The sequence below is a fragment of the Meleagris gallopavo genome, chromosome 3 (assembly GCF_905368555.1).
Source record: "Meleagris gallopavo chromosome 3, MGAL_WU_HG_1.1, whole genome shotgun sequence".
Classification (NCBI taxonomy): Eukaryota; Metazoa; Chordata; class Aves; order Galliformes; family Phasianidae; genus Meleagris; species Meleagris gallopavo.
Genome location: NC_139406.1, coordinates 27,231,981 through 27,254,238, shown reverse-complemented (window position 1 = coordinate 27,254,238; position 22,258 = coordinate 27,231,981). Strand labels below are relative to the sequence as shown.

General features: G+C 39.8%; 2 protein-coding genes across 8 annotated transcripts in view; one reads left to right on the top strand and one right to left on the bottom strand.

Annotated features, from left to right (window-relative positions):
• COBL (cordon-bleu WH2 repeat protein) overlaps positions 1–22,258 on the top strand; it is a 160,343-nt gene that overhangs the window by 126,484 nt on the left and 11,601 nt on the right. For 6 of the 7 annotated variants that reach the window (XM_085220501.1, XM_085220504.1, XM_085220507.1 and 3 more), the window contains 2 exons: positions 7,020–7,323; positions 19,689–19,792. In XM_085220501.1, coding sequence (XP_085076627.1) covers positions 7,020–7,323; positions 19,689–19,792 — 408 coding nt within the window. The remainder of the gene's footprint in view (positions 1–7,019; positions 7,324–19,688; positions 19,793–22,258) is intronic. The other variant, XM_085220502.1, reaches the window with a different exon arrangement.
• Positions 21,223–22,114, bottom strand: LOC100542991 (small ribosomal subunit protein eS4). Its single transcript, XM_003204851.4, has one exon. It carries the CDS (start codon positions 22,062–22,064, stop codon positions 21,273–21,275), a length of 792 nt encoding a protein of 263 aa, XP_003204899.1. The 5' UTR covers positions 22,065–22,114; the 3' UTR covers positions 21,223–21,272.

Here is a 22,258-nt window from a genome sequence, read left to right as displayed (position 1 = left end):
TCACTTACAACTAATAATTGCTAGCAAAATGTGGAGAGTGGTTTATTTCTCCATCAGGCTTATTATATCAGACAGTTTCTGTTGTTAGATCTAGATTTTCCTTTCCCACAAAGGCCTCTAAAGAGCCCCAATGTTGATCACAACGTGTTTCTGGTATTACACATAGTGATTTATACAGTACAAGTCTGAAGTTATCTATTGTATACTCTTAAATATATGTCTGTGTTATCCTGCTTCTTTAATCTATGCTGTCTGTTTGTTCATAGTCTTTTGAGCTGCACAGGTGAGGCACATTGCCTCGCTCCTTGCACGTAAGTGAAGAAACAAGGAGAGCCAGGGAAGCATCCTGTATGTAGTTCTGGCTTACTCTTATAAAAGTGCAACCATCATGCTTCATGGTGTGTAATAGGAAGCAGAAAACTCACACTATTAACTCATTTTTCTCCAAGCATGGTGTTAGTTTTCTTAAGTTAATCAAAAGAAAAACCTATCTACTTGCACACTTGGTCTTGTTTGCTTTAAAGAACAAGAAACAATTTTGCTCTTCATGTTGCGTTTGCACAGGAATGGAATCTGTTATGTCTGATCTTGTAGAAGAAGGTTGAGCAGTTGGTGGCTATGGTGTGGAGTCATCAGAGCCTTCAGATAAGGTCTTTTTAAAATGAAGGAACTAGTGAAAAATGAGTTTGAAAAGAGTGCCAGAAGGGGAAGGATAACAATCATTACAACAACAGTAGGAGCATTTTAGCTTTACAGAGGTCAGAGAGATTTCTGCAGTCATTGAAGAAAGGATTGTGGGGAAAAAAATAGAGATAATAAAGCCCTATTATTAATTTCCTATTTAAAAATCTGTTGCATTATTTTGAACATTTTTTTCTCTGTTTTCTTGTGTGGCAGATGGCAAAACTGGAGGTCTGAAATGCGAAGAGGTAGCAGCCATTTACTTGAGTTGGTAGTTTCTGGTTGCAGATTTTTTGCAGTAACAAGAACCACATTTAAAGAACCTGTTGGCAAAGAAAACATGTATGGGACATAAGGCTAGAAAGGAGACTGAAAATACCTCATTGTATGAGAACTGCGAGTCACATGCGTGACTGCATGAGTCAGCAACGTGCCCTCATGGGATGAAGCACTAACCACATACTGAATTGCACTAGCAAGAACACGGCCAGCAGATCAAGGGAAATGATTACTCCCTTCTACTTGGCTGCCTTGAAGCCACATGTGTGCTCATTGTCCAAATGTGGGCTCAGTTTTGCATTCTCTCAGACAAGATACTGACAAACCAGAGCAAAGGCAGCAGCCTGGTAGAAAGTCTCTGAAATGGCTGGAGTACGTGTACATGGAGATTCTGAGGTGCACAGGGCTTTTTGATCCTGCTAAAGGGAAGGATAATGAGGATTTGAATGCTGTAGTGCAGGAAGAGGCAAGTAGAGCCAGATTCTTCTCAGAGGTTCACTGCAAAAGGCAACAATAGCAAGTTGGAGTGAGGAAAAGAAATTAATTTGGCATAAGGAAGAGTTCATCATGGGGAGAAGCCATAATGTTGCCCAGGGAATGATTTTTGATTTTCCAGAGTGTCTATGGTGTCTCTGTGCTTAGAGATTTTAGGAACTCAGCTGCTCAAGGTCATGAACAGCCTCGTCTAAGCTGCATGTTAGCCTTGCTCTGAGGAGAATGTTCAGCTAGGTGACCTCCAGAGGTACTTCTCAAATGAAATTTTTCTGGATTTCTATTAGCTGAATGAACTGAGACAGTACTAAGTTGCCCTAAATCCTCATTTTGGAGGACTGAAGTTGCAAAGCATCCTCACTATCACATTCCTTGGGCACATCTTCAGCCACTGCAGGGCAGTTACGGGAATTGAAAAGAATGCATCAGAGCTCAGTCTGTTTTCCCAACTTCCCTAATTCTATTGTTAATGAATAACAGTGCTCATTATTTAAATAATTAGTATTTAAATTTAAAAAGTGAAAGTAGGCATGCAGGCTCAAGTATACTAAGAAACATGTTGAATCTAAATTGCCATAAATTCAGAGAAGATAGCCCATTCTGTCTTGTTCTTTAACTGAACCTATACTTCACATACAAGTTTTTGATAGATGAGCAAAATGAGTAAAATATAACCCGTACCCATTGTACTTGTGTGAAAGTTCTTACACTGCTCCTGCTTTACTTATTTTTATAATCTCTGTTAATCGCTGCCATAATTCCCCATCTTTTTCCACCAGGCTTCTTCCAAGTACATGAGAATTGCACACTTTTCTTGAACGCTGATCTTTACTTTGTACTGCCAGTGCAAAGAATTAGAGCAACTTTTTCTCTTGCTAGAAGTTTTAAGTACTGTCAGTAAAATAATTATGTTGCAATTTGGGCATCATTATAAGAATTATTATTCTTTAACATGATGAAGTTTGTAATATTTTTAACAATTTTAGTGTAATAGGCTATTTGAACTACAGCAGAGTAATTTCAATCCATGAAAAGAAAGTTTTTTTCTCAGTGGAACAAGTGGTGAAAGAAATTGGAAAATAATTGCCAACCTCTTAGGGAACAAGAACTCGGAGGAATTATAGGAACTCTGCATCACTAAAATCAGTACAAAGTTCCAGTTCTTCAGATCAGCTGCTATCTCTTGAAAAATGCCTTTGGTTGTAGTCTGTCTTTGAACATGACAGTAAACAACCAGCAGTGTCATAAAAACAGGAGGGAGGTCGCAGCTCTTAGCGAACAGTTGCACTTTGGCAAGAGAAGACATATGCCTTGTACACACTGGACTCTGAGGGAGGGATGGTTTGGTCTTCAGTGTTGTGGACTTGGGTTCTGATTTCATACATCTGGGTGAGACATGCATCTTTTGAACACTTCAGTCTGATCTCAGTCCTGTTTGAAGTCGATATCAGTAATCAAAGTGAGGATTTCACCCATGATTGTCATTTTGTATTGAATTTAGTCTTCATTTTTGAAAGTGTGTATTGGCATTTAAACCAGATGTTTATCTATCTCTCCGTCACTGGCATTCTGTATGAGTAATATGTACATATATGCAATATCAAGCTGCACAAGTGCAGATATGGCTCTTCTGAACTCAGAGCTCAGTGTTCTCCTAATTACTTACAGCCTATTGAGATTAAAGCAACGAAATCTCTTTTGTGTTAAACAAGAAGCTTGCATTCTTTACTGATGAGCTACTCTCCCCTTTGCTTCCTGATGATCAGGGGCAACATTCCTGCTAACAGCTTCCCCAAGAAAGCCGTTGTCAGTTGTGGTTGACCTAATTGTGCAGCCACAGGCCTGGTGCTTGGGAGCAGGGCAGAGCTGTTGTGGGGCTCTCCTCTGGGCCTGTTGTCCTGAGTAGGTACAGGGGAATGCAAGGCATGGAGGAACGCTGACTGAAACTGTGGATGAGATACCACACAAAAATTTTAGTAGAGTTGGAGACTTCAAACCACTTGAAGTCAGGAGTTGAACTCCATGATCCCTGTGGGACCTTTCCAGCTCAGGGTATCCATAGTTCTAAGTGGATTATGTCTAAGTGAAAGAAGAGCTTGGCACTGTTACTGCTTCAGAAATGCAGTCTTCTGAGGTATAGCATTGTTTCAGTAGTACCCTATCTGTGGCAGTTGCTATTTGTATGCCAGCTCATGGAGTAAATGCTGTTTTCTGTATCTCAACCCAGATGTTTTGTGTCTGCGTAAGATCTTGAAAATCAAAGGCCAAACTGAAATGGTCTTAGCATTATGACAGAGTAGAGAGCATCAGATAGTAAATTTTTCCTTCTTTTGGCCACAGACTTACCTCAGTTGGCTGCCACTACTGTGGTCATACAGTGCTCACTGTGTGGTGTTTTTTGTGCATGCACACTCTGTCTGAGGAGAAAATATACAAAAATTGTAGGACAGGATTGCATCTGCTACTGCTCATTACCTGGTTATCTGTGTAAGACTAGAAAGCTGTAAAAGCTTTTTTCTGATTCCCAGAGTCAAGACCACTCAATACATTGAGGTGGACTTTTTGCATTGTGTGTTTTCTGAGGAAACTGCTGTGTCCTCATGTGACCTGGACATCCTAGTTTGCACTGGTGAAGATGTGTTCAAGTGTGTGAAAGGAAGAACAGGTTCTTACTTCAACCGTCCAAGGATAGCTCCAATTCACAACAGCTGAAACATAACATAGAACTTCAGCTGTCAATATTCACGTGTGCCTAGGTGTTAAGATAAGCAACAGTGATAATCAAAATGTTTTACCTCATCCAGCAACTCTGTTGACATGTGTTAATGTTGGAATTAAAGGATCTTCTCTGTGAAGATAAAAGATGAGGGAAAAAAGATGAGGGAACTGCTTCAACAAAACTGATAGACTTGAAGTGAGAGAGTCATTTTGGTTTTTCATGGGAATTTAATCCCTGAATGAAAAGGCGTCTTTCTGTATTCCCGTTGCTCAGATAGATGTTGCTAAACAAGAGGTTCTTACACTGAACAGGATGATTCAGATGCCAAGACTCAAGCATAACTGATAGGGATCTGTTCACATGTGCAGACATTGATGATAAGAGAATCAGTTTTCATTCTAACAGTATGTGTGAAGAAGGGGCTAGGGTGTGGGGGTCCTGCTGCAGGGCACCTTGCTGGATAAAACATTGAGAGAAAAGGATTTCGCTACTGCAGTATGATAGTGAAGCTGTGTGATCAAAGATCTATAATCTGAAACAGAAAGATGCCAGAAATAGTTGCAGGCAGGCAAAAAGAAGAGCAGGAAATGAGAGAAACAGCTCAAGAGGAAAAGCCTGCCACCCTGGTATCAGGAACTGGAAGCAGGTACTTTGTCATAAACTGCAGGATGAAGATCATTTATGGCATCCTGGTGACAAATGTTGTAGCCAGTGTTATGTTGAGGTCTCTTTGCATCAAAATATACTGCATTGTGCATTGCTCCAAAACTTTACGTGTGCTTCTACTCTCTACTTTCCACTTGTGATTTCTTTGCTGTGTCGTACTGTACTTTGTTCTGTTTTTAACCTATTGTAGCTATTACTAATGCTTTGGTGGTACACTGTCGCTGGGGATTTTTGTTTTTACTTAAAAGCCAAGCAGGCCATATACTCTTACCTATTCATTCAGTGTATATTTTTGTGGGTGTTTATTGCTGGGTGTTTAATGTCAAGTTATTCTTATTTCTCCTTGATACTGGTGTTCTCCTAATTGTAGTTCTGTCATGAGCATAATATAATCCATCAGTGTCACATAATTCATTCCTATAATTGATATTTTTACATGGAACAATCTCTTGGATTAAATCTGGAACCTGGAGTTAATGTTACAGAAAATAAGGTCAAAGAAATGGAGTAACGTTACTTCCAAAGTCACAATAGAGTCTTTGGATCATCTCCCATCATTAATATTGATGCTTGACAGCACTTACAACTTTAATCATGATTTGTAACCCTATGAATTTTATTGCTTCTGCTGTCAGAAATCAATTTCAGTACTTAATGGTGTCTTGTAACCTCAGTCAAGGAGAATGTTGCTTTGATTTTTATTTTAGTTTTACTCGAAGCTTCACTAAGTTACACCCTTCGAAGATTATGTTTGTAATACTTTTTTTTAAGAAAGTTGCTGTCAGTTCCCTGACTTAAAGAGAATAGTTCTGTGTATACAGTGTAATACAGAATTATTTCTATGATTTTCATTAACATGTAGCTTCACGTATGCTTCAAAAATTTGTAGATTATGACTTCAGAAATAGTTTAATCTTAATCACACTTGTAGACGTGGGAGTCTTCATGTAATTGACATCTACCACGAGTCTGCAAGATCAGAACATAACCAGTTTTTTAACCTTCCTTTTGCTTATGGATGTTGAAGAAGAAAATGGGGTACACTTTTAATTAGCAATTAAATATTCAGATTAGTCTTCATTGATTCATTATGATCACAAGTAGTGTGTTTGAATTTGCTTCTGTCTTCAGTCGCTCTCTGGAATTATTGACATTATTAGCCATTCCCCTTTAATAGCGTGATTGCAGAGTGGAGTGCAAAGTTGTACATTACCTAAGGAAAATAACAAAATTATATTTCTTACCAAAAAAAAACACCAACAAAACAAAGTGTTTAAATGATGTGGTGCAAAAACACACACACAAAAAAACACCAGCAACAGCAGCCAGCAAGTATTTCATAGGAAACAAACTAGATCAGAACATGAAAAACCACACAGTATCTAATCATCTCTCATCACTTGAAACTCTTAATACAATTAAGCATGCAAAGAGCATATCCCTGATTTCCTTTACAAATGACTGAAAGCTGGGAAAGATTCTGCTCTGAGTTGTGCCTGCTTTTTTCTAATGCTAGATTTTTTATGCTTTGCTAAGAGATGATTGTTACTCTCCCACTTAACACATAGGAAATTGAAAGATGGTAAAATAAAGTGACTCATCCTGTAGGCCATGTGTAGATCTATTATACCAATTCAGTGTCTTACCTGGGAAATGCTGCTTATTTTTATCTATGTGTAGTATTATGGGAGATAATTTGGCAAAATTTAAAAGGAGTAATTAGACGATGTCATCACAAGCAATAACAGGAATCATTTCTTGCATCCCATCATTTAAACTTTGGTTTATTCGTCTCCAGAAACATTCAGCAAATGTGGATGAATGTCAGTTGGAATTCATGTACACCTTCATATGCACTTCCATGTTAGGTGCCATTGTGTCAGATTGTCCCTCATTGTCCTTCTGCTACCATCTGTCACACAGCAAAAAAATGTAATGGAATATTGGTGAGAAGGTTTAACCTCTGCTGCCATACCAACATCTACCTCTGACATCATGAGACAACGTAATAAAATAGGAGGCTTTATTTTCAGAGCAGCCTTTGTACACAAATATTGAGCTCTGGTCTATTGTACTGTTTCTAAAGGATTTCATGTATTCATTTTCTGTTTACAAAGAAGTAGATCTCTGTATTTATTTCCTAACTACTTTCAACTAACTTTACTTACTGTATTTCATTTAGAGATCCTGCTGCCTGCACATGATAATTTTTATGTAGTGGATGATACAGTTACGGAGCTATCAGAAGTAGAAGAAACAGCATCAGAAAGCAGCTGCTTTGCATCTGAGGACACTACTGAAGACTCAGGTGTAGTGAGCTCCCCTTCTGACATTGTGTCACTGGATTCACAAAATGACAGTATGAAGTTGAGAGACATCAGGCTGGTGAATGGCTATGTGGACTCAGACATGCTCTATGGTACAGAGACTTGCTCTGTAAAGAACACGTACTGCGATAATGTGGGATATGCCAGTACTCCACACAGGTAAGAATTCATTTGAAGCCAACTCTTGGAAAATATTTTATATGTCCTTCTTGCACGGAGGCATTTAGGAAAGCCAATTGCTGCTTCTACTTTCTTCTGCTCTTTCATAAACCAGTACCAAAGCCAGGTGACTCCTCCCATTGAATAAAAACTCTGCCAAATCCCCTCCAGTGACATACTTGTAGCAACAGGCAAAGGTCACTTTTCTGTTTGAACTTGTAGTTAAGTTTCTTGCTAAAGAGTGCTGCCCTCCAGAGTTAATTTCTCCAAAAAGTTTGAAGTAACTTTGTTACAATTTGGCTTCTGTTGTGGTTCTGATGGTATATGAAGTACTTGAAGTGATATTTTATATTGATCTAGAAAAATAACTTACAGGTCTTAAATGGAAAAATTCATAAAATGGGAAAATTCAAGCCATTTAAAGTCAAGTAGAAAAGGATATGTTCCGTGAAATCTGGGGGTTTATTTGTGGGTGTGTGCATGTACATGCATATGTATGTTCACTTACTGCTAGCTTCCACTGGTGTTGTACCTTGGTGTTTTTTTACACTTTTTTTTTTTTTTTTTTTGTATAAACAAACATTGTGCTGCAGTTTTGCAGGGAAATACAAGAACCTGGAATTTAACTAGAAACTGCCCTCAATCAGAAGTGACTCTGACACTGTTTGTTTGCCAAAACTCACATAGTTGGTGGCAGGGCCACAGTGGGAACCCAAAATTTATAGGACTTTGCAAATACAAACTGGCCAAATAGGAAGGAAGCTGTGCCTTCAGCAAGGAGGGTGGCCTGGTAATACTGACAGGGATCCACTCTGTGTGATGCTGCCGAGTCATGGGACAGAGGCCAGAAATTCCTCTGAATTCTCAGTTGACACAAAGTCTGTGCTTTCTGGTCTGTCTCCATTCAGCTACTAATCTGTAGCCCCTTCATAAGAACATGTATCATGACCTAGTTATTTCCTTCCACACATTTCTGAGGGAGAACTTCATCCTGGATCATGCAGTGGATGATGAATTAGGTATAAATTAGGCCAAGTCAGTATTTAACTTATTGGAATGATTTCAGGGCTTTTCTTTTCTCATCAATATCAAGGGGAACAGGGTCAAGTCTCATTTAGATACTTGTTCAGGAATACATTTTACTTCTGATTTTTCCTTTTACTGTGTTTTAGGTCCTGATATAGTCTGTCTTTGGAGTATTAAATAGTCTAGTGTAGTAGTTACAGTTACCATTCCAGACCTGATCCAAAAAAACAACCCATTCATTTCAGTATTAAGATAATTAAGCAGTACCAATTTTCCTTACAATCAAGGATCTAAGGGTTTAAGAAAGCACACATGTATACTTAGGGGAAGAAAAAAAAAAAAAAAAACATTGCCATAATGCTGAGTGAAAACATCAAGGCAAAGCACTGTAAGAAAATCCTAATCAACAGAAAATATTTTGGACTTTTTCTAGATTTTGGATTTGCCTTTGCCACATAAACAAACTAAATTTTTGACTTCTAATATTTGGAAAGGATCATTAAAGTAGAGGCAGCAGGACAATGTGACAAAACACATTATTAATAGAATTTGCAAAAGTCACCCGGGGAACCATTTAATTGGCTGATCAGCAGGGCTGCCACTTGCCAAGTGGGAGGATTGAAAGGTGGAAAGACATACAGGGCTGCAAGAGCACAGCCCATCATAGCTGGGGAGGTTGTTGTCCCCTCTGCTCTGCATCTGGGAATCCAGTTTTGTAGTACTGCATCCAGCCCCGAGAGAGGATGGCAAACTGCAGAGGGTCTGTAGGAGAGTCACAGAGTTGACAGGGTGCTGGAGATGAAAAGTATGAGGGGGAGAGGACGCTAGGGTTGCTCATCTTGCAGAAGCAATGCAGATATGGAGGGATCTGACTGCAGTCTGTCACCATACAAAAGGAGGACTGTAAGCAGAATCTGGATGCAGACTTGGGCTTCTTGGGGTACACGGTGGAAGGAACTATAGTTACTAGCTGCTGTAAAGGAAATAAAAATGGAATATTAGATGGAAATTCCTCAAAATAGGCAGTGGAGCAGGTTGCACAGAGACTTTGAGAAATCTCCATGTCTGGAGGTTTTCAGAACTCAGCTAGACAAAGCCTTGGAAAGATTCAGCTGAGTTTGAAACTATCCCTACTTGGAGAAGCAGGTTGAACTAGGCTCCCAGTCTAAACTTAGGTGATTTTAGTATTCTAAATATTCCGTATTTGTCTGATATGTCCATAATTTGATTAATTAATAAAGGACATAATTGGGTTGGACATTCATGATCCTTGAGGTCCCTTCCAACCCAGGCAACTCTGTGGTTCTGTAATTAAAAAGGAGAGGAAATAGGTGATGGTTTTGTTGCTGAAGTAGAGGGTTTCTTTAATTGTGGGTATTTTAGTCTCTGGGACAGCAGAATTATTTCAAATCAACTTTAAGGTAGAGCTGAAGTCTAACATTTGTGATGGATTTTATTCTCATGGCAGCAACCATGGAGGCTGCCACAGAGAAGATACTAATAGTAAAATCTTCAAACTTTTGTGCTCTGAATGTGCCAGCAATGTTTGAAGGTAAATCCAGTTCCACTGCTAACTTATTTTTGTAGAGAAAAACAGCTTTGAAAATTGTGCTCTTCTAAATCCTTTTGAGGTTAACTTGCTAAGTTTTATAAGCCACTTCCCAAATGTAGAGAGGAGGACAAAATGGCCCTGGGTTTGTTTTTGTTTGTTTTTTAAGCTATTCATATTAAATTCTCGTTTTTCTGGGATTTAAATCAGTTCAGAGTACAGCATTTAGTACAGTCAAATTTGGAGTGCATCAATTTCAGCTGCTGTTGTCAGAGCAGCCACCACCCCAGTGATAAAATCTGCTGGGAGCCCTGAGATTATGTGTAGTGCTTGTGATGAATGAGCTGTTCTGGGACCAAAGCAGCCTTCTAAATTCCCAGACAAGTCAAAGTGCAGTTTAAATGAATAATCGATACCAAGCTACACAGAATTTCAAATGTGTTTCAAAAACTACAGAACTTGAAGGAAAATTTTACATGGAGTTTCACGATTCCTTTTTGTCTTTTTCCAGTCCATGTACCAAGATCTAATTCAGTTCTAAAAGGAAGATATGAAAAGATAAATTTAGAGAACTTGTCAATACTATAAAGAAATGGTAGTTAGTGGAAGTGAAATAGCGTCCTCCTTGAGTCTGAGCTCCACTGAAGCCAGAAATTGTAGTTAATTTGACTCAGGCTTGGGGGGAAAAAATAGTTAATAAAAATCACGGAAATATTTAGCTTTAAATTGTAAAGCTGGCAAAAACTGGGGCTTTTTACCCTGTGAAATAACTATAATTCTGTATACTACAATCATTTTGTACAGTGTGGGTTATAAAAACTACCCTTAAAGTGGAAGCAGATTATATTTAGAGTGTGAAGAGGCTATAAAGAAGGACCAAGTTATCTTTTGCTTATGCACCCTGACAAATTTTAGTGAAGAGCACAGTCAAGCCCACAGTTCTTTGGTAGATTTGTTCTGAGCTCTTAGCCTGCACACCAGATCATGAAGAGTATTTTGCCATGTTGCTTACTTCGGTTAATTGTATATGTATTTTTAAGTTCATTTTTCTTGGAGCTTCTGGAATCATTCACTGCATGGAATGCGTGGTCTCAGAGCAGCAGAAATGTCGGATAGGTTTAGAATATCACAGCAGGGTCTGTACCTCATCTGTTACTGAAGTCAGGGAAAGAGTGGAGTGCTGAGGGATGCAGTCTTCAACATGCAATAGGTTTGTCTGCATGTAGCAGCATAATAGTATGGCCAGGGTAGTAAGTCATGTACAAACTTTCTATGTACAGAAATGGCAATTGCAACATACTACGAATCTTGTTCCTAAAGAAGATAGACAAATTTCTAAAAGAAAGTCTCCATAGCCCAGGGGTTTCCAGTCCTCTGTGGTCTTGTTTTCCAGTATGTAAGAACCATTTTCATGTGCTGTTTTGGGATTCTTGTTTAAGCAGCCTTAATGCGAATAAATAGAAGAGTTAGCGTGTAGAGTACCAAATCACTCAACCCTTGGTTCAGCCTCTAATCTATTAAACCATCTTTGTCTCTGCCTCTGATATGCCTGTCAGCCACTTACTGTGTAAAATTCTGCACACAGTTATGATATCTCACAATATGTTTATACAGTGCCTGGTAGAGCAGAATCCTGATCTCAGCTGGAGGTGACACAGGATAACCCCTATAAATAATTGACTACATACGATATTGGCTGTGAATGTTTTAGTAACTGCTGACTCTGAACACAGTACAACATAGTTCTCTTTCTTCGTATCCTTCCTTACAGTTGATTTGTGTTATGTATCTGTTCACCAAATTTTAATATATAGTGTTAAATGAGTAACAAGAAAACCACAAAGAAGCTGAAATGTTGCTTATGTAGCAGTAAGCACATCTCATGATCTCACAGTGTTGCAACTCTGTCCTCCCATACCCCCTCCTTTCCCATCCCTTGTATGGTGTCATCATGCAAGCTCCTTGGGGCAGGGATCAGTCAATTTTATATGCCTATAAAGCATCCAGCACACCTACTGTCTCGAGCTTTATAAATAATTACACATTAAAAATTATTTTAAAATAATGTTATTAGGGATGCTAAGTCACATGCTCAAAGTTAGCTAACATTAATATTAAGACCGTGTAACCTTAGTTTCCCCCCTCTAACCTTAATTCCTCCCATTTTGTGCACTATGATAAAGTCTCTAGTTAAGTGATCATACTCATTTTTTCTTTCTAAGTTTCAGAGCTCAATTAATGGAGCAGGTATACTAGTTTGCTCTCAGTTCACATTCTCTTCTAGAACCAGGACCATTTGATTTCCTCTTGCTCTATCTTAGTTGTCACACTAGTATCCATGTGCCATGCAAACTTTAATTAATTTCTCATCCTAGTACTCATGTGAGATGAAGAGGAGGCATTGTGGCATTATCTTACTGTAGAGAAAAAAAGTTGATGCACAGGTCAAGGCAGACCAGTGACCATTTAGACCACACAGGACCCACTTATGTCAGAGCGGTGAGCATTCAAACAGCATTTCATGTATCAGAATGCACCTCTCCATTTCCTCCAGACTCTGTTCTTCAAAGGCATCTAAGTGTTTTGGCAGAAATAACATAATGCTCACAGGCACGATGCACGTTGTTGCCTTTGGACTGCCACGTATCAAAGGTGTAAGGTGTAGGCAGCTGAAATAAGAGTTAAGCCTTTGGAGAGGGTTGTCCTACCACTCAGAACAGTAAAAATACTTTAAAATACGATGTATTTTGTTAAAGTTTAGAAAACTTTTTGTGGGATTTTTTAAAATGTATGAAAATCTAAAGGGAACTTGCTGGTTTTAAAGCTGAATAAATGCATCATCATAAATGGTGACTTGTCAGGGACAATAAGACGAAATATTCTCCAAAGGCCTAAAAGAGATTTTCCCCTCCCTTGAGTTCCTCCTGTGTCAGTAGCCATGAAGGAGGATTATTTTTTCACGTACAGCTAATTGAGAGAGTAGGGTGGGGGTGGGGAACCCTGCGGAGATCAGCTCATGCTGTGGATCTGGACAGGGAGAATCCCGTTTCCTCCCTTTCTCTCGGCAGAATTTTTACCTTTGGCTCTGGTTGTGGTAGCTGATCTGTGGGGAGGAGAGGGAAAACTGTTCTCTTTGTTACCAACCTGAGAAATACTCAGCTGTTTGCTACAAAATTCTTTAGGTTTTGATGAGTTAGATTAAAACAAATGCTTGAAAGGATAGGGGTGGGTGAACTTGTTCTGCTTAATTTTCAGCCCATTCAAATTCAAATGTTACAAGGTTTTGTGTTCCACTTGGGAAGGACGGGGGAAAAAGAACTTGGTAGCTGGAGAGAATTTAATGATGAAGCAGGTCAGAGGAAGAGAAAGTATAATTGTGAGTGGCAGAAAGCAGTCGGAAGGGAGGGGAAAACTCTAATGAAAATAGCACTATGTATATATTATATATACATATAAATATATATATACATACTGTATTTATAATATATATAGTGTGTACAAATATACTCTGTGTAGTTACTTGTCACTTGTAGCAATCTTAGAGAAATATTGGAAAGCTTTATTCTGTCATTCCTCTGTAAGATAGGTTTTATCTGGGTAGACGTGTTTTACTTTTTTGGAAGAAGAAATGTACTGCTGATAGGAAGGAAGAGAAAGGGTTAATGTGACAGAGAGAACTTCGTGGGTGAAAAATTACTTAATTAAGCCCCAGATGTCTGACAGATTTGCAAGCCTCTGCTCCTTACATACTCTTGCTAATTTCCTTCCTTATCTCTGGCTTTCTCTTTCCTCTTGTTCCAGAAAACTCTTTCAATTTGGATATTCTCATACACTTTTTTTCTGGCAGATGTTCATGGAGGGAAGGTACTAATGATATTATGGTTAAGTAATAGATACTCACAATCATTGTAGAGCAGGAGTCCAGATTAGTCTTTCTGCTATACTCGTTGGCTGGAAAAATTGCTGTATACTTGAGAGCTGTGTAATGCATTGGATATTAGGAAGCAGCTTGGGTTGCTAAAGATGCAGTGAAGGGCTCTGCTCTTTGCTCTCTTATTTTTTTGTGTGTAAACCAAGAGAAGTTATTCAACCTCACTGTGCCATCAGTTAACCTGCAGCGCTACTGTGCCCAAGTGATGTTTGCTGTATTAAGATTTAAGTCAAGCTCGTTCACTACCATGACTATTTCTGGCGATCCTGCCTGCCTGTGGGCTTTCCTACTGAGAAGCTGTTGCCAGAGGCTGGTGCAAGGAGGGGGAGTGGGGGCATGCTTCCAGCTGTATAGCAACTGCAAGCTGCTGCCTCTGCAGCCTATGGGAGGACCCTGAAACGTATGAGACATATGTCTGGGGCTCTGGAAGCTTAAATCATCATGGTGTGTAACAGGCTTAGAGATTTCTAGCATTAAGGGACTCAAAAACACAAAATGCTATAAATAAGCATAAATTTTTTCATTTGCTTTCTATTTCTGACCGATAGACATGGAGGAGGACTGCAAAAGATCCATAAACATAACTGCTGCAGAAAAACTATTTTCCTCCTTCTCTGCATTTGTAAGTTCGTATCTTAATCAGGTGGTTTTAAATCTGAGGTCACTACTGGACTTCTTTATTCTAGGATTGGAAAGCAGATTAATCTAATTTCTGATTATTTTTATTCAGCACAGATATAAATGCTGCCTAAAGACCACTGCAGTCCCACAGAACTAAAAGTAGAACACAAACTTTGCACCTTGCTCTCAAAAAGTATGTGCAGCCTTCTTTTAACTGGCTGTTGAAGAATGTAAAAAGCAAGGTTATATGGCATCCAACAGAATATGAACGAGTGTGTTTATTCCTTTCCTTAGTTCCTACCTCTTTCAGAAATCTTGCATGAAAGACAACTGAGGACTTTTTTATCTAGTCAGTTCTAAGTGGGATGTATTTTCCAGTACATTAACAGTCTACTGTTAGCATTTTAGCAGTATGACCATTTTCTTTGGTCATACGAAGCTAGAACTTTGAAACTTCATGCTCATGTTCACAGGAGGTAGTGTTAAGAAAGGATTTCATTGGTCTGGTCGTAGCTTCAATTATTAGAAAGTCCATTCCTTATACTTATTCCTTATTACTTGTATATATTCCTCTTCTTTCCTTGAAAGGAAATAGAGAAAAAAATCATCTAGCTTAAGAAATACAGAAAATGGAAAAATGGTCCCTAAGATTTTGTAAACTCTTGACTACTCTGGAAAATAGTTTCCTCCACTTTTGAAGAGTACTTTGCTTCATCAATCACAAAAGCAAGTGAATAAGCACTTTGAAATTACTTTATGTCACATGCCTGCTTGAATAGCAAGTCATATTAAAAAACGATGCACTTTCAACCATGCTTTCTACAACTTAAAGTCATTCAACATCAGCCTTTTCTGTAACACCAGCTATGATAGATCCTAGGTGGAAGCATTTATGTCCCCTGCATTTATGTAAAAGGAGAATATTTTCAATCTGTTTTGAAGAGGAAGAATTTGGATATATGCAGCAAGGTTAAATTAAATTCCTATTAGCAGACTGAGAAAACACTTAGAGCAGAGAAGGTAGCTCAGATGCATCAAAGCCCAGTGCAGAGTCACCATAATACTAGTCTTCCACGTTGGTCAGCTCCTGTTGGCTGCTGAAGATGCATATGAGGAGCTGAATGCCCTCATGTCCATTGAACGTGGTCTCAGGGAAGCCACTCCTTCCTCCTGTGTGCTACTGCACTGTGAGCCTTTCTGAATTTGACTGTTACTTACAGTGGTTCTGTCTGCCCTCCCCAGCTGGTGATTTAGAGGAACTATGGTTTCAAGATTTTTTATTTAATCAAGGTAGCACAAAATAGGTGAGGCTCTCAGAAAGCATTCAGTGAACTTGAGGAATGTCTGCTGCCATTTCTCTTGCTTGTTGCTTCTCCAGCAGGTCACAAGTCTCCATCAGTTCATGTTGTGTCTGTCATCCCCATACAGATGTCTTGAATGCCCTGCATTATTTCAGATGGTACCGAGTGTCCCAAATGGACAATTGTATCTTTTCCCCATAGTTTAAATAGCTCTGCTTTGTGTTTTCTCAGTTATGTTGGAAGCTGTGATCTACCTGTGATTCCATAGGGAATTCCTGAGAGGCACCCAGAGAAGCCTTGGTCTGTTGTACTATTTGCAAAGCCCCAATAGAACTAAAATGTAGAACAAAATGGCAGCTTCTGTCTTTGCAAATCTGTTGTATTTTAACTGTTTGGTTTTTCTTTTTAATGCCTTTCAAGCAAGATTTATCAGAGATTTTTTTCTTTCTTAGAATGTAAACTTTCTCATAAATGTCTGTCTCTCATGCCACTAATTCGACAAAATGCTGCAGTAAGTTTCATTTTGTCTCCAACTGTGCGAGTGACTGCCGAGGAGTAATTATGTATTGTAGCCTGAGCTCAGTGGAGCACTAAAGGCGGTAGTTTAGTAGTCTCTCTGCTCGGTTCTGCACTCCTGCACAAATCTCAGCTAATCTACATAAGTAATAAGTGAGGAGGCTTCCAGGAACCATACATGTTTGCCGTTTCGAGCTTGTGCTAAATACTCCCCATTTTTAACACCTCACGTTACCAGAAAGGCAGCAAAAAGGTTATCAAGTGTTCCTTAAGTCAAAAAAAGCATGTGTGAGAAAATGCCACTGGTAATGTTTGTCCAGAATGTAAAACATAGTACTGGAATAAGTCCTGTATTTTTCTTGGATTCTGACCAAAATAGAGCTGTCAACAAAAGAAAAGTGTACAGCGTTAGAAGGGAAGAAGGCTTTGAAAAAATATTAGAGGCCCTCTTGTTTTCTTTTCCCAAATACTGTTGTGTGAAAGAGTCTTTTTAGGCATATTTATAGACTATGTGAGCTACTGGAAACTGCCAGACTTTCACCTCTTCAAAACACATATCACATTTTAAATTCCCAATGCTAAGAATTTAAAGAAGAGCTCTGTGATTAGTATGCATCTTCTGGCTTGCTTTTTAGGTGAGTTTGGAGATGAATTGAACAATAGCTCTTTTAGGAATTTGGAAATGCGCAAGGAAAGATCTGCTTTTTCTGCAGCTCCATCTGTAAAAACTGAGAATCCTTTCATTTTCAATGCATTGTTCTCTTTCCTTCAGAAAAATTCTCTGAATTGGGTAATATTTTCCCAGTTGCCTAGATGAGGAGATTGAAGTCGAAATTGAGAGGCAAATTACCTGTAGTCACTGCATAAGTGCACAGAGGATAATGAAAGAAACCTCCGCTGACTGTTGCACCCATGAAGGAGAAGGTGATTTTTCTGTAGAGAGTCTTTGAAAGATTCTCCCCAGTTGTCATGAGAAAAGAGCTGATCAGTGCAGTGAACCCGTACTGCCTGTTTGGAATCCAAGAATCTCCATCCCAGGCCCCAAATATGTTATCTTACATGAGTCGCCCATTAAATTCTCAAGCCAATTATTTTCATTATTTGCTGGAGAAAGCCCAATACCACCAACCTCAGTAATACAGATTTTGTCTGTATCGAAAAGGAGTCAGTTGACAGAAAAGATCAGGTAGCAGAAGGTGGTGAACTTGCGTGGCCTCCGTGGAACAAGGCCGCATTCTCTGATGGATATGGATTTACACATTTATTTTCCAAGGTTTTTCGCAAACCATAGCTCAAAGCGCCTTCTTCACTTTCTCTAATAGCTTAGATGAAGTCTCAGTGAAGGTCAATAACTTGCTTCCAGATGTGGGAAACTATCCCATAAGGCCAGTTTTGTAAAGAAGAAAACAGTGTTTGCCTTCCACACTGCATAGATATATTGTTTAGCTGGTGCACTGGTGCACAGCTTTGATCATTTTTCTCAGTGAAAGTGCTTTCCGTTAATTTGCAAATAAATGGTGCACTCAGGGTTGCAAGTAATTTTTTAAATTATTTTTATAAAATTTTTTACTGCAAAAACAGTAGAACATTCGGGTGGTTCATAGTTCTTGCCACCTTTAGGTTGAGAGGGTTTTTTGCCAGGCTTCTGCTTAAATACTGCAGTAAGCTTAAATCTTGTCAGTTTGTCAGATGAGTGGTCTCATTGATGTGTGTGTGCGAACGCTGCAGGCTACAAGTAGGATTGCTGTCTTACAGAACCATTTGCTCCCATTAGAGACTTTGACTGAATTGTGCCACCTTTCTCTTTATCCATCGTGGAGAAAACTCAGTTCACGTTGATCCTGAATTACAAGAATGAGCCTGAGCTTCATCAGTTCATGTTGGCTTCTGGAGATGCTCGGGGCTTGCAAAGCCCTGATCAATGGCAGATGCTGGGAGAAGTGATACTCCACAGAGAGAACGCTTCCTGCACTGTATCTCTTCCTCTGTATTCAAATAATAAATGCAGATTTCTGTCTTCAGAAATATGTATATTCCAATTTGGGAAACAATTTAGGTATCATATGTAGCTTTGCCACTTGGATTCATCCCTGCTTAGGAAAAGGAATCAGATTCCAAGAATGCTACAGAGGATACAAGGAAAGGAGAAGTGAATGCAAAAAACAAACAAACAAACAAACAAACAAACAAGAAGATGCTTGAAAGTGTGCTTTCAGCTAGGCCTGTGAGGAACAAGAGAAAAATAGTACAATTGCAAAAATAGAAGGCACACGTTAAAGATCATTTAAATCAGTGTCAAGAATCATCCCCAAATATTTATTCAAAAGATTATCTTAAAGGGGAGCAGAAAAGTACATTTTTTCAGGTGATGCTCAGTAAACTAGGAAAAAAGAAAAAAAAAGAAAAGTCACCTGTCACTTTATCTGTCATATTAAGGACTTGATCTTGAAAAGGGCAAAGTTGCTTCACCTGACCAAAGTGGCTTAGGTGTGGTTAGATGGAAAATTATTTTGTCAACAGTCTAATCTCAAGGGTAGAACATAGAGGCAGTGTCACAGATGACGTTTTGACTTCAGGTGAGGATCAGGTAGCAGAAAAAATGAACTGCCCAGCGTGAAATCTTGGCTTCACTGATTTAGATAGGAAAGCTCTGCTGGTCAAGATTCTTCCTAGGAAACAGAATGTCTGTTGTGTAACAGGTTTTTATGTGTTTGTTGTTGGAGTTTTTTTCAGGTTCTTTTTTGTTAAGATTTTTCTTTGTTTTGTCTTTTTCTTTTAATAAGCCAAGACAACACTTGGCACTCATTCTGATTTTATACTTGTTTTTAGATCATTGTACAAGTTTGTCGAAAAGCATAGAGTTATTTCTTGGCAAAATCAGGCCACTTTTCATTAGAAACAGCTCTCAAGGGATTAGTTTCTCTTTACTCCTCCCCTCCCTTCCCCCAAGATGCAGAGTGATTGTCTAACGCTATTTCACTCTATTTATTTTTCATCATCGTGCAATTTTTATTTAATTAAAGTGCAGATTTGTTGGCAAAGCGTGTACATGGGATGGCTAGTGGTCTGCTTTAAAATTACATGGATATACAAAAGCTTTGCCTCAACATATGCTGCTTTTCTGCAGTCCGGCTGAACTGCATGCTTCACAGTGAAGCCAGACCATTTCTTTGTGATGGAGTTTATTAATCCTAATCTTTTGATCACCAGCACATGGAGTATACTCAGTCTTTGCTGAGATCCCTCTGAGATTTGAATGTGTCTGTGTGGTTTGTGTGTCCAAGGCTGCATTTTTTTTGTACTTTGTGGAATGGATTTCAGAACCTCAGTGGAACCAAAGGGGCTGAAATGAGGGTAAATTTCTGAGCAGGAGCACAAGGCAAGAAAGCAGGAGACCTGACATTTTTTTCTCTTTATTTAGCAGTAAAAGTGAAGAAATGGCTACGGCTAAGCATGAGAATGAGGATATATTCATTGATGCACAACTCCAGCAGACTTTGGCTGACCTGGATGAAGATTTAGAAGGTAGGGAACTGTAAAGCCTCTGAGGTATAAAAGACAGGCACAGCCTGGAGAAACACAGATAAACTGCACACTGAGACACCTTCATTTCTCACTAAGATCACTAGCAGCAACTCACAGGTCTGAATCAGAATGTGGTCCACCTAAAGTGGCTGCTTTCCCCTTGCTTCCTGGGCAGCCACTCTTTATATACCAGCACAAAATATTTTTCAACCTGCTTATCAAATTGTCATTGTATTTTGATGTCTGCTACTAGAAAGAGACGAACAACAGATTATGGACACATTTTGTGAGCTAAATTTGGTATTTACTTCAGCGAAGCCAAATCAGTAGTGAGTTCAGTTGTCTTTCATAAACAATGCTTCTGTTGCTTATTTTGTCATAGTGAAATGGAGAAGAGGGGATATTCTTGCACTCAGTTCCCCCTCTCCATTAGCAGACGTGTTTTAAAGTTAAATATTAAAAAATGTGAAAAGAAACAATAAGAAGAGATAAAATCTCACCACAAAGCAATATTGTGCTTCTGTTTTTCCTACGGTAAATAAAAACATTTCATTATTAATAGTTCATCATGAAATGATGTTCAGTTCTTTTTAAAAAATTTCCATCCTTATTTCAAAACTTTGGCAGTGTACTGAATTCCAGTTTAATTTCTTTGACACTGTCATTTCTTACCTTCTGTGTTGTAACCCTTGATTTATACTGGCAAATCTGAGAGGAGAGTTAAACTTCTTGCACAGTGAGGCTCCTGGAGTCATTGGTAATGAAGGAAAATGAAAGAATGGAGAAAAAAAAAGTACAAGTACTGTTTCTTTGTTTGCTTGCTCAAGGAAATCCTTCAGCTGGTTTGTTATTACTAACCAGGTCTGGGAAACATAATTTTAAGTTAATCACAGAATCACAGAATTGTAGGGGTTGGAAGGGACCTCTAGAGATCATCGAGACCAACCCCCCTGCCAAAGCAGGTTCCCTACACCAGGTCGCACAGGTAGGCGTCCAGGCGAGACTTGAATATCTCCAGAGAAGGAGACTCCACAACCTCCCTGGGCAGCCTGTTCCAGTGCTCCGTCACCCTCACCGTGAAGAAGTTCTTACGCACATTCGTGCGAAACTTCCTATGCTGCAGCTTATGTCCGTTTCCCCTCGTCCTGTCTCCACGTACCACTGAAAAGAGACTGGCCTCACCACTATGGCCGCCACACCTCAGATATTTATAAACCTGGATCAGGTCCCCTCTCAGTCTTCTTTTCTCAAGGCTAAACAGACCCAGTTTACTTAGCCTTTCTTCATAGGGGAGATGCTCCAGGCCCTTCACCATCTTTGTGGCCCTCCGCTGGACTCTTTCCAAGAGATCCCTGTCTTTTTTGTACTGGGGAGCCCAGAACTGGACACAGTACTCCAGATGAGGCCTTACCAGGGCAGAGTAGAGGGGGAAAAAAAAATTGGACATACTTTCAGGACCACAGCTGGCCCAAGCTGCAGTTTACCCGCTGCTCTGTTTGGCTGCCAGTCTCTTATCTCTCTCTTCAGCATTGGTCAGGCGGATGCCCTTTCCACGGGGCAGGGAGATCCATGGCTTGTTGCCCTTGCCAATAACGAAGATATTGGAGAGCCTGGTGGCAAAGCTGTTGCCATTGGCATCCTTCACATGAACCACATCAAAGGAGCCAGGGTGTCTCTCTCGGTTGGTGATCACCCCAATCCGGCCCAAGTTGGCACCGCCAGTCACCATGCACAGGTTCCCTGTGTCAAACTTGATGAAGTCTGTGATCTTGCCGGTCTCCAGGTCAATCTGGATCGTATCGTTCACCTTGATGAGGGGATCCGGATAGCGGATGGTGCGGGCATCGTGGGTGACCAAGTGAGGGATTCCTTTGGTGCCCACAAAGATCTTCCTCACCTTGCACAGCTTGTACTTGGCCTCTTCAGCTGTGATGCGGTGAACAGCAAAGCGGCCCTTGGTGTCGTACACCAAGCGGAAGTGTTCGCCTGTCTTCTCGATGCTGATGACATCCATGAAGCCCGCAGGGTAGGTGATGTCGGTGCGAACTTTGCCATCAATCTTGATGAACCTCTGCATACAAATCTTCTTCACCTCATCTCCGGTCAGGGCGTACTTCAGCCTGTTCCGCAGGAAGATGATCAGCGGGAGGCATTCCCTCAGCTTGTGAGGGCCCGTGGAGGGACGGGGCGCGAAGACGCCCGTCAGCTTGTCCAGCATCCAGTGCTTCGGCGCCGCCACGCGCTTCAGGTGCTTCTTCGGGCCGCGGGCCATGGCTGCGCTCCTCCGGGAAAAGGAGGAAGCTCACTGTTTCTCAGAAATGTTTCTCCTTTGGAGTCATGTGGTGAAATGTTTATCACTGAGAGAAGTTAGTCAAAGATAAGGTATGAACAATAGATTAAATTCTGCTTTTAGCTGCATTTGTATGTTTCCCACTGGCTGAAGAAGGACTGCAGGAATATTTTGGC